At 32.6% G+C, this 13201-nt stretch overlaps 1 protein-coding gene across 1 annotated transcript in view; it reads left to right on the forward strand.

Moving 5' to 3' along the window:
* The window catches only part of LOC145277021 (uncharacterized), a 134347-nt gene that overhangs the window by 76704 nt on the left and 44442 nt on the right, over positions 1–13201 (forward strand). The window contains exons 8-10 of the mRNA XM_080128625.1: positions 1789–1857; positions 7452–7574; positions 12371–12511. Of these exons, the coding sequence (XP_079984751.1) occupies positions 1789–1857; positions 7452–7574; positions 12371–12511 (333 nt within the window). The remainder of the gene's footprint in view (positions 1–1788; positions 1858–7451; positions 7575–12370; positions 12512–13201) is intronic.

Raw genomic sequence — 13201 nt, forward strand, 5'->3', positions numbered from 1 at the left:
TATCGGAGGGAATTGTCTTGCTCAAATAAGTAACGGAGATTTGGAGGTTTGAAAGTTGGTTAATGGACAATACCATATAATGAAAAATAATTAAGAGTAAAAATTACCGACGAGAAAACTCGAACATAGCTAAAAATATGACACTGTAAAAATACGACAGGATCCTACACAAACACGCGTGATAAGAAGCACTTATATAAACACACATTATAATCAAGGTCCGGGAATATGTAGAAACTGTGTGGCTAAGGGAAAAGACGCTAAATCACTGCATACGTAAACAGAGCCAGCTGGGCCTGCACCCTTAAAAAAATTAGAAGTAACTGTGTTAGAAAAGTTGTCCTCTCAGAGGAATGCATATGACTGGAGAAAAGAAAATAATGATATCCTAACCGACGCTTAACAAACGCATAAAAAACACGCCTACGAAAGATCACAATTATAAAGAAGAAAGAAAATTATTATGAAAAGATAACTCTTCCAGAGACTTCGACACAAAGGTTTTCGAGTTCGACGAGATACACTTCAAAAATGGTTGGCGGTTATATTGTTCTAAACAGTGTGGAAATAACACCCATATCAGAACAGCAGTTGAAATAATAGAAACAAACCGCATCATCAATTCTCAGCTGAGGAATTAACAAATATGACATTAATCTATTTTATAAAAATTTGTTTATGGGGAACTATGAACAAGTGATGGTATTTTCGAAAGTGTCGGAATTTTTATATTTGACACCATTTTCACTTTAACTTTGTAAGTTTTGACTCAACCTTTTATATTATTAATCTAAATCTATTAAAACAGTTAACAACACTCTCCTACAAATAAATGCATTGATACAATAAACATTTTTATTAGTGGGATGATCCTCTTGGACGTCATAATGAACAAGGGCATGATGGAAACATGATATATCACATAATTATTATAAAGACATAATTATGAGAATATTATGTTAGAACTAATTAGCTTAACATTTATTTATATAAATAGTAATCTCTCCAGAAAAGGTTTGAAATTAATTGATGTAATAAGCTAAGATGAACGACAAACTAGAAATGCCTATTGACAAGAGTGTTAAAAAGACCATGATTATACATACAAGAATTACAAGTAGACTGCAGTTCTTGAAAAAATGTTTTAAAAAGCTACTGGAATAGGAATCTTTATTTCAATGAGATATCAAAACAGTTAATTGATGGAGGCCACTAGACCCACAATATGTAACAAAAGAAGCAGGAAATAGCTAAAACAATTCTCCAGAACACATGCCATGATAACATTTATAGATAAGGTTAGGACTAGCAACTAAAGTATGTGAAAGAGTGACAGCATAGTAGAAGAAATGGTTAAACCAATCAAATTACAGAACGTTTATGAGCCTCATCAAGACTATTCAAATTCGACAGATTAAACAGCCCAATATGACAAGAGTGCTCTATATAGTAAAGGTGTAGACATAAAAAAATATCTAGAAAAGACTATGTCTAAAAAGTCCAACATATGAACCCCCAAAAAGATCTGATGAGAAAAAGATCAAGCATTTTAAGGGTCAAATTCTCCTCGAAAGCAGAAATCGATGAAAATCTTAAATCCTTTTCGTCCTGATGTTCTCGATCTAAACACAATGTTCAACAAATAAAATGACCGCATATTTTTGAGAAATTTATTATGTGTATCAAAGTTATGTTCATTTGCTAAAAACATTCTCTTCCAGTTATCCAAATAATTATTGCCTAGAATTCCTATTCACAGAAGTTATTTTTCTTGTATCTTTTTTCTAGGTGCAAATCCAGTATAAATCCATTTCACTTTGATGTTGCCACAAGAAATATTATACAATATATCAACAGGTATGTTTGACACACTCATTTGTATATATATATATATATATATATATATATATATATATATATATATATATATATACATATAAACGTATATATATATATACATGCATATATACATATATATATATACATATTGAAATTTTGAGTTACTTACAAATTACTGCTAGTATAATACTATACACTATATATACTATAGTATAATCATATAACTATTATAATCAACATTTTAAGACAATTTCAATGCATGTATATATATATATATATATATATATATATATACGTTTATATAATATATATATACGTTTATATAATATATATATATATATATATATATATATATATACTATAGTATAATCATATAAATATTATTATCAGCATTTTAAGACAATTTCAATTACATGGAGGATGTCATAATAAGACATTAACGACATAATGAATTTGTCATAAATGTCTTATTATGACATCCTTCCAGTAATTGAAATTGTCTTAAATTGTTGATAATAATATTTATATGATTATACTATAGTATATATATGTGAAATAAAATGGAGATGGAAGGACCTGAATTCTCAACGATTCGCCCGATTTATGCGGGCTTCTTCAAGAGAGATGCTCATTAACGAGAGAGTCGGAGGATTGGGGCTATATATAATGATGAGGGAGAGCAACGTGTTTTCCTTATGTAAATTAGATGTCATATATACATATATATACATTTTATGAGAAAAAATAAATTAGAGTAAACTAGTGTGGTGGATTTCGTCTAAAAGTTAAAATATCGGAGAGATTTTTAAAAATTGCGTCTGAAAATATAGCGGTGATATAATAAGTAAATAAAATGAGACGAGATTACGAAGGAAGTTTTTTTGTTTGTTTTTTTTTTATAATTAGAGATAATTGAATTGTGATAAAATAGCGTAGTAACTTAAAAGATGGTGTCTAAAAATAAGAATAGGAGGTGATAAAATGGAGTCTATAAATAGATAATGATAAAATTAAATACAGTAAATAAGCAAAATAAAAATAATAAAATTAAGTGAAATTACGAAATTTTTTTTGTAATTTCACTTAATTTTATATTCTGGTTTCAAAAGATTAGTCTGTTTGCCAATTTCATGGCTGTCCTGTTTCAAGTCTTATATTAAAAACCACTGCTGCTATTCAAAGAATACAAAAGGTCAACGTAGTTTTTTTTACCTTTTTTAACCTGGTCTCCTTACAAATAAATGTAGCTTTACGCCCTTGAATAAAAAAAACTGATTTAAATATTAATATACAATATATAACTATAATCATATCTATAAGCATATTTACTGCTTTTAGTAGCGGTCTTGTGGATTCTGACGATGTCTTTTTTCAGGCCTTACTTAAAAATATTTTCTTTTGAAGGAGGTAACTAAAAACTTGGGTTTAGTTGTGCTTTTAGTATGGCCAAATAAATTCAAAATAGTGCTTGTGGTAGTGCTCTAGAAGATTCCTGAGCTTTATTTTCTTCACTCATCATTTAAAAAGAACTGTTTTCTCAAGACAATAAAAGGCCATATAAGCTTAAAATCACTTTTTACTTTGAATATTTTTCATCTTACCGTTTAAGTGCCAGCGAGTAGTCTAGTGTTTCTTAAAAAAAAAATAGCTCAAGCCGTTAAATGCAAAAACATCTTTTAAAAAGTCGTAAATAAATAAATTAAGAATAATGACAGGGGGAGACAGAATTTTTTCAAAGTTAAAAGTCGCGAAAACAATAAAACAAAATAATAATGGCGGGGGGTGAAGGAGCTAATATCAAATCAGGAATGTATAAGTTCTGAAAATGGGGGATCGATTTACTAGAACGTTGCATGGAAGAATTGTTTATGTTACATTTGTTTTATAATCCGGTACGTAGTGTCCAATAATCCGCATAAATTGTTGAAAAAGACGAAAAGAAAAAAACATTGAGCGTTCAGGGGCATCTATATATTGTTAAAAATATTTTGTTTACCGGTTTTGATGGATTAGAACTAGAAAATGTTTTAAAAACTACGTTTTCTCTGTTCAGAATTATTTATTTTTTATTATTTCATTTGTATTTTTCATTGCAAGTTGGAATTGTATTCAAACAAAACAAAAACAAAAAAACAAAGCAAATATATTTTTTCTAATGTAAAAAAAAAACTACTAAATTTATTTACATATTTTAAAAACATATTTCTTTTTTACGACCTAGCCGAGCATAGTTTACCTCCTAAAAATAAATTAAAATCTACGTTTTACCTAATACGTTTCAACGGTCTTTAAAGATAATATGATAAATGAATCTTTTTTGTAATTTCAACACGTCAGCAAGGGGGATCACTTTCCCATATAATTTTAACGTTAAATAAGACCCCACGTCTTGGTGACGTAGAGAGTATCGTTTTTTCACGGTTAGTGGCGGGGTTGGAGGCAGAAAGTGGAAATGGGTGGAGCTGAGGATGGAGTGACGTCATAAGTTATAAACATTTTAAAAATACAAAGAAACACTTCAAAACGATTTGCTATGAAAAAGTCCCACCGTTAAATTAAATGATAATTTTTGATATTTGTAAGGCTGTTAACATACACACACACACACACACACACACACACACACACACACACACACACACACACGCACACACACAAAGATAGGGTGGACTTGAACAATGCGCACTGCCTCCTTTTATTTTTTTATTTTCATTTTTTTTTTTTCAATTTTTCAACGGATTACACGCCTTTTATATAAAGGATTTTATATTTAATCAAAGGACAATAATTTTAAGATCTTTATTATCCAATGTATTCCATATTATCTTCACTGGTCACCATGTTTGTTTCCGGCGCGCGTGCGTTCATTTTTTGCGTGAGCGCGCGAAATTTCATAGTTTTTACTGGTCGCCACATTTGTTTTCGCGCGCGCATTTAATTGGTGCGCGTTTATACACTAATTCTGTATACTCACTCGCACTTTCATACGTTAATTATGTATACTCGCTATTCTATAGATAGCTATAATATCTACTGACTCAACGGGTCGTGGGTAGTCTAGTTTTATTAAAAAAAAAGCTTTCTAACAAATTTTAGGAAAACACATGTGTTTCAGAGTAGTTCTTAAGTAAATCCATCTCTTAAACGAAACACGTGTAAGACGTACTTCAGAAAAAAACAGAATGGAAAATGATGAGTGTGAATTAAATACATCTCTCAGTTTTTAAAGTATGTACATATATTAAGTTGCATTTTTTGTTGCACTGACATTGATATTAAAACTTTAGATTTTTTTATTTTATAATTATTAAAACGAACTGTATTATATGCTCAGTTATAGCTATGAAAGTGACTTCATAAAAGTTTACAAATTTGCATGCACCTTTGCAAAGCGAGCTTTCATTATTAAGTTTTATAGTATCTTATTAGATGAGTGGATTCATTTCATATTACGCGCAATTCTATTAATGTATAGTTTCTACATTGTGTATGACAGCGTATTAATTATGATAAATAAGTACTATAACACGCGCATGTATATATATATATATATATATATATATAGATACATATATATATATATATATATAGAGAGAGAGAGAGAGAGAGAGAGAGAGAGTTTTTTGGAAAAAGAACTCCAGCAGAGTACCAGTTATGAGGAAAATCTGAAAATAAGAGCGTATTATTTATACTTTGTTTACAGAAAGTTTTAGATAAGTCATTGGTACCGGCGATTTAAAACTCGATCATTATGGACGGTTTTAGATATTCATATCAATCTTTCTTCAACCAATACTCATGATAATTAAGGAACGCGTTAGATACCCGTATCAAGTTTTCTTCTGATGATGATAAAATGAGTATTTGCTGAAGAGCGCTTGATATGCGTATCTAAAACGGGTTTGTAATCGACGGTACCAATGACTTATCTAACCTAAAACTTTCTGCAAACAAAATATAAAATATATATATATGTGTGTGTGTGCATGTGTGTATGTATGTATATATATGTATAGGTGTATATATGTATATGCGTATATATATGTATATATATTTATATATATATATAAAACCATAGATATATATATATATATATATATATATATATATATATGAAAGTGACCATGTCTATTTGTGTGGGCGCAAGGGCCTCGTCCAAACTAAAATCGCCATATATATAGGATTTAGTCATGTCGAATAAATTCGATGTAATTTTTAGCCGGTAAAAATAGTTGCGAAATATTGAGAAGTGAAGTAAAATTTAACTGGACTGGAATAATGAAACCTCCTACTTCTATGCCTGTGTGAATAAATATTTATACGTTAATATGGCTTATTTTTAAATGTGTTCTTATCCCTCTGTTAATAGGTCAAACGGTTACGAATCAGGCTTGAGCATTAAATGTTTTGATTTCGATTCTAGCTGATGGGACCCAACTGTTTTTTTTTTAACTTTTGAAATCACTACTATATATTAGGCACACTATAAACTAATATAGAATTGGTTTTATGATAAAAAAAAATACGATGTCTGCATAAAATCAAATATCATATTTAAGCTTATTTTACGACAGGACAATACCGAACTGATATACACACATATAGTGGAATATGTTAGAGATTGATCATGTATGAACTTGAGAGGTACACAACATCTGTTTGAAAATAAAGGTTGCTTTAAACTAACGTAGATATTCTCCAAGACCTCTATTTTGTATTTACTTTTAGTAACGAATATTAAATTAGTGCTTCCTTCAAAATTGCCTTGATGAAATTATGAAAATCCACCAAACAGGGAAACTCGACATTTCTCAGGAGTATATGATGTTCAACGAATGTTTGCCACTTCTATATTTTATTTTCATCGAAATCGGTGAAATCGGCCATTTTTCAATCAAATCGTTTAATAGCCTGCTCTAGTTGGTGACCCATCGTGATGCACCGGGAATAAGCTTCACGTGCCTCAACGAAGTGAAGGTCTACTATACATTGTAGTCTATATTGAACTGTAGAGAACCAATTGTTGTGTTTATAAACTTATTTTTAAATATAATGGCTTGAATATAAAGTTTAAAATGCGAAAGTCAAGTAGCATGATTCAAGAGTGCTCTAAACAGAAACATACAATTATTTTGTAAAACACTTTATGCAAATCTAAAATATTTGAATTTTCAAATACGATGTGCCGACATGTTAAGACATTGAAGAGTTTTATAATTAGCTTGTCAAAGAAAGGGAAATTCGATAATTATGTAATTATTCAGCTCTCATAACAAGTTTCAATATTTTACAATCATCAGAAAGATCTAATTTTTCACGAAAGGTTTTGCACAGTATTTGACTTTTGTATAAAACTATATTACGACTGACTGCCCTGTGTTTCTCAAAATTTACCGGTGTATAAGTTTAGAAAGTTGTACTCTACATACAATTATATAGACATATACCTAAGGCCATAGGAATAAAGATAATATATATTAAGCATGTGATGGTTTTAGGGAAGCCTCTTTCATTCATGGAACCATTTTTATATAAACTAATTATTAGAAATTTTATTTCGGGGCAAATATCACTTGTTTATGTATTTACTTATTTTAATTTGATATTTTCAGAAGTTCCATCCTCATGTTAAAAACATGCGAACTAACGATGGAAAAATATCCATTGGTGTATATGTGCTTAGGGAAGAAATTCAAGGAGAATCAAGATGTCTTATCAAAAGACCCCAAGACAGCGTAAGTTTGAATTATTTTATAATACTATTACTCGCATTGTCATGGAGATTAAGCAGAACTGGTGAAGGATTTTTTTAATTTAGTTAAAAGCAGTAGTCTGAATAATCCAATGGCCATGCTAATGATACATTACCTGAAAGTATTTTGTTCAAATTCCTCGACTTAATGTTCACAGCGAACATGGCTTGGAACAGATACACTGCTGGAATTGTAAAGGCTGATAAAATGAAGGTAGGCTCTTTCTATCGTGTTAGCCAGTTACCTACACCTGAGAGTATTCGGTACCTCTACAATGCCACCATTCGCCCATGTGTGAGGAATTGTTGTCACATTTGGGTTAGTGCATCTGCTACCTGTCTCTCACTCCTACACAGGGTTTAAAAGAGAATCGCCGACCTAATAGGTCGCAACTTGTCAGCTAGGCTTCAATCTCTGTCTTATCGCCGGAATTTTGTATATCTGTGCCTGTTTTACAAAAATGTTAATAGCAAGTGCCTCAACGAACTACAAGTCCTTCTACTCCTCGACGTAAATACGCCGAAAAATCTGACAAGCAGCAAAATTCAACCCCTACAAAGTAGAGGTCCTCAGTTTCTTCCCTTGGACTGCTAGACTTTGAAATATCTTGAAGTCCAAGTGTAATGTAAACAGACATCTTGCTGCTCAACTCCCTACATAGTATTCCTGCAAATTATGTCCAAGACAGTAACCCCCTACATTAAAGTGGCACTTTGCCTTGTTTGCAGTAAAAATGTAATAAAAAGTAAACATGTATTCAGCAGGAATAAAGTTAAAACTAAATAGTAACAGCAAAGATAATAGCAGTTTTTTTCTACTCACGATGGAAATGTGTGTATGAATGGCCAGTATTAATTTTGAAAATAAGAATTTCTGACTAAAAGCAAACATACTGACAGTCGTATCGGCATGCTCTTTATTTTCATTTGAGAATTATAGAAAATAAAATATACATAGAAATAGAATGCAGTGGAAAGAAGAAATTTCCACATTTTTTTCGTATGGTAACTTTTATTGAATAGTCCACGATGGAAAATATTGTTTCGTTTGAAGTAACTTTTTCCGCCTGCAATCCATTTGTTGTACCGATTTAACAACTTCTGGAAGGCCCCCTGGATGTCCTCTTGTTTGAGCGTCTCAACGACACTCGTCACCGCCTTTTTCAACTCCTTAATTGCTTTATAACGACAGTCTCTACGATTTTTCCTAAGCTTAAGTATTAACCAAAAGGCACAGGGAGGCAAGGTTTGGAAGATGTGGAAGGTAAGGAACTGTTTTGGTGCCATCTGTAAAAGAATCTGTAGCAATGGTGGACTTGTAGACTGGTGCATTTGCGCTAATCATCCGAATCTTCAATTCCTCGCGAACAATGGGGGGTAGAGTTAACACGTTAACATCAAATTGTGCACTTATTGTCTCTATAAATACACAACGATCCTTATCCATGGTACCTTTCAAAAACTCCCTGCCTTCCTTGAATCTCTTATGTTCATGCAAAGTGGTCCAAAAATAGTTCAAAGCATTTCATACATTTCTATGGCATTTGTCAAAGTTTCTTTTGAAGTGTCCTCACATCCAGATAGCATTTTTGAAATCCACTAGGGATGATAATCAGGTTTTAGCAAAGTGTATTTCAATTTCTCTTGTAGCTGTTCATTTGAACGTTAAAGCGTAAAAGTTGGTCAGTCATTTCATAAGATCTACAGCAATAAAGTACTGCACTTTCAAGAGTTTAGGACAATTTTAAATGCCCGTGCCAAAAGTCTTAAAATTTATTGAAGGCATTTCGTATATAAAGTATGTCACGACACAATCACGTTTAGACATCGGTTCTTGTCAGCTCACCGAAGTTAAGCAATTATGAGCCTGGTCAATATCAGATGGGTGACAATTTGGGAATTCCATATCACTGTATGTAGGTAGAAGATTAATTCAATCCTTTTGTTTTGTAACATGGTATTGCTGGAGTAAACTCACATTAGCATATGAAAGGAGTTTACCGAAATTTACCATCCTGGCTGCAGTCACAAAATGATGATGATATATGAGCTCCATTTAACAGTAAATTCTATTTGAACATCATACAATTCGAGGTTATATCATCGACAATCAGTCAAACTAGGCGGACCGCTTCGGTACCAGCTGCGCTGTTTTATACAACTGAGGTAGTAGTCAGTGGTAGAAGATCCACTTTCTTACCCTTCATTTTTTTCACAAATTGTTGATATATTGAAAATAATTAATGGTAATCACAGTTAGTTTATTGATTTTTGTATAATGCTTTTGAGTTTATAAATGCGAATTATCCCCGTATGATGTAAAGGAAGGGGGGCAGAATATTACATAAGAATAAAAGGTAATTTGAAATTATGACAACACTTAGGAATATTTTTGATTATAACTAAGATCGTTAAGATGCTTTCGGCCTTTTTTTAAAGATGGGTTTTATCAAACTACAGCTGATAAAATGCCCATATTCACAACAATACATAAAATGAGTAAAACGTTGACATTGGGTTTATTTTCGGCAGACACGTAACTCGCTTTTGCCTTATACAGGGTAGCCCACTTAAAAGTAGCCCATAATGTAGTAGAGAGGAGGGACATTCTTTTATTGTTTAAATTACCGGTAGCATTGTTTAAACTACCTGTAGTGTTATAAAAGCTGTTGATAGTGCTTCCTGTTTGCATCTATGCATTTCTGGGAACGTTAAACAACGTTTGAAGATACTGCCTGTATATATTCTCAGGTGATTCTCCTGATAGCGTTGGTAATGTTCTTTAGTTGGTCTAGATTGTAAGGATTATTTGCATAAACTTTTTGTTTTAAAATGCCCCAAAGATAAAAATCACATTATGAAAGTCCGGGGAACGTGGTGGTCATAACCCGTTGCTTATTGTTATCTGTTCCATAAACAGGTCATGAACTTTTATCAGTGATCTGTGAGTCGTGTGACATGTAGTGCCATCTTGTTGGAAAAAGAATGACATTTTGTCTTGTGGTGTCAGTTGGTGTAAGAAAAAGATTACAGATATCGGCTCTATTTTATAAGACTCGTATGCCATGATATATATATATATATATATATATATATATATATATATATATATATATATATATATATTGACAATGAGGGAAGCAGTTCTGTTCTTTCGAGAATTCTTTCTTTTGATACCAACATCAACAGTTCATGCTATTTCTGAAATGTTTTCCCGTTGACATAGGTACGTTGCTGGCGTTGTGCATTTCTAGGAGGTCTACCAACCTATACTTTTACTTTTTTAAAACGAGTGAATGTATTGCTAATAACCTGTGGCGCATCTATTGGGGAATGCCAACGCGGTTACCCAGTCATTATTTGCAGGTCAGAGTACTTTTCCTCTCGGGCGTTGGCTCTTCAATCACACTTTCCGACCCTTGTGTCATACCATACCGCCGTAAGAGGGAGATAAATTGCATTATCTCTTCATCTAGTACAGGTCGTTAACTAGTTTTTGACCTCGTCTTTGAAGAAGAAATTTTTAGCTCCTTATATCAAATGGCTTCATGCGATATCCATTAACAAAAATAACTAAGGAGCTTGAACGATGGAATGCTGACGTGACTGCTTTGATATTTTCTCGCATTTAAAGTTCACTGCCCCTGGTGTGCGGACTTGTCAATCTTATTCTTCAGGTATTGAACTATATGTCGGCATAATTACGTTGACGCACCAGTTCTCGTTGGATCACTGAAGTAAGTGACGTTACGCCTAGTCAGTACCATAAGAGTGACCATTTACGAATACCAAGCGCTGTATGTAGGAAAACATCGACACTTCTCCGCTTGTGGATTTGATATTCTCTTTGGAGGGAGCCGGTTCAACCTGACTTGGCTGAATGTCGTCGAGTGCTTGGTATTATCTCTTTATTTCATAGGATAATTTGATAAGCTTCTGAGCTTGACCTTTACTCTTGACCTGAAATGGAACACGTACATTAAGTCTGTTGCCAAGGTCGCTGGAAAAAATGGTAGGATCCTTTTACCGCTCCAGAAGATATCTTACTGCTCATGCAATTCTCTATCTATATAAAAGCCAAGTACGTCAAAGGATGGAGTACTGCTGCCACATCTGGGCAGGAGCTTCTAAAAACAGCCTATCCTGCCTTGACAGAGTTCAAAATAGGCTTCGTGGCTTAGTGGGGGATGCCCTTTTCTCTTCCCTGCAACCTCTTTCCCACAGCAGATATGTGGCGAGCCTGTTTTTATTTTATCATTACTTCCATGGCAACTGCTCGTCTGAGCTCCAATCCCTGGTCCCCCCTCGCCAATCTTTCACGAAAAAGACCTGTCTAGCTGAAACCACTGTCAAAAATTTTCCCCACTCTTTATCTGTGCCGAAACCAAAACGTATATTCCATGAACAAAGCTTCTTTCTTAGAAGTGCACGCCTGGAGAACTCTGTTCCGTTTGCCTGTTTCCCACCTGACTATAACCTGGATGTCTTCAAGCCCAGCATAAACAAATGCGTGATAAACCGCTCCCTTCAGTAAAATACTTTATCAAATCTCAACACTAATGTACTGTACACGCAATAACCGTTATCCCCGAGTGGCTTCCAGGCCTTGATAAGTGGTGACCACTTGTAGAAAAAATAATATTGCTAGAAGAAAGTTTTTAAATTACGATCACTGCTGGTGGTCTCACCGATGAGATTATCAAATATTATTAATTATGAAATCATTAATACTTCTAATTTGTATTTCTGTTATATATCTTTTCATTTATTTTTTTCCAGATTGATTGCAATGATCAGATTAATGAATGTGTCTGCTAATTGTTTCGAAAATGTTAACAAATCCATCAAAATGTGCCTTTATCAGCAGAAACAATATATGATACGCAATCTACAGAAAGAGGGACTAACCACGGCGAGGACGTAAGTACATGTATCAGTAAAATCTATTAAAATTGTATGTCAAATGTATTAGATGAATGTATAAGAATGAATGTAAAATGTGTTAGACAAACGTATTAAAATGAGTTCTAACGTATTAAAATGTGTATTAGAAACTATAGAAACCTTATAAACTAGCTGGACGCCAGGCATTACCCGGTGGTACAATACGCTTTAACATGATATTTTTATTTAGCTAGGTAGCGTACGTATTATTAAATAACCAATCCTCTATTGATTATTGTATATTATGATGAATAATTAGTCCGGTGGATTAATTCGAAAAAAAAATAAAAAAATAACATTGATAATGTCGTTCATAACAATTACGTCATTGTTTCTTTACAATATCACGTCAGCTGATATTTGGGCTTGACAATATCTGGAAAGTCACTTCTGATTAATGTTTAGTGTTAAAATATGAAAAGGAAAAATGGTTTGCGGTGATTTTATATGGTACCACTTTTTAATCGTAAATTGAATTCATTAATGAAAAAATAAAATGAAATGATGAGGTACACCCGGAATTAAACCTGGGATAATTCGATTCATAGTCGAATATTTTACCAGAAAGCTACAGATCAAGGTATCATTAATTCTGTTTTGTTTTATCTTTATGAAGAAATTATTTTATTATCACCTTTGCCGGTGTAACATATAAAAATTCCTTTT

This window comes from Euprymna scolopes, chromosome 5, assembly GCF_053919585.1.
Source record: "Euprymna scolopes isolate OS-2025 chromosome 5, ASM5391958v1, whole genome shotgun sequence".
Taxonomy (NCBI): domain Eukaryota; kingdom Metazoa; phylum Mollusca; class Cephalopoda; order Sepiida; family Sepiolidae; genus Euprymna; species Euprymna scolopes.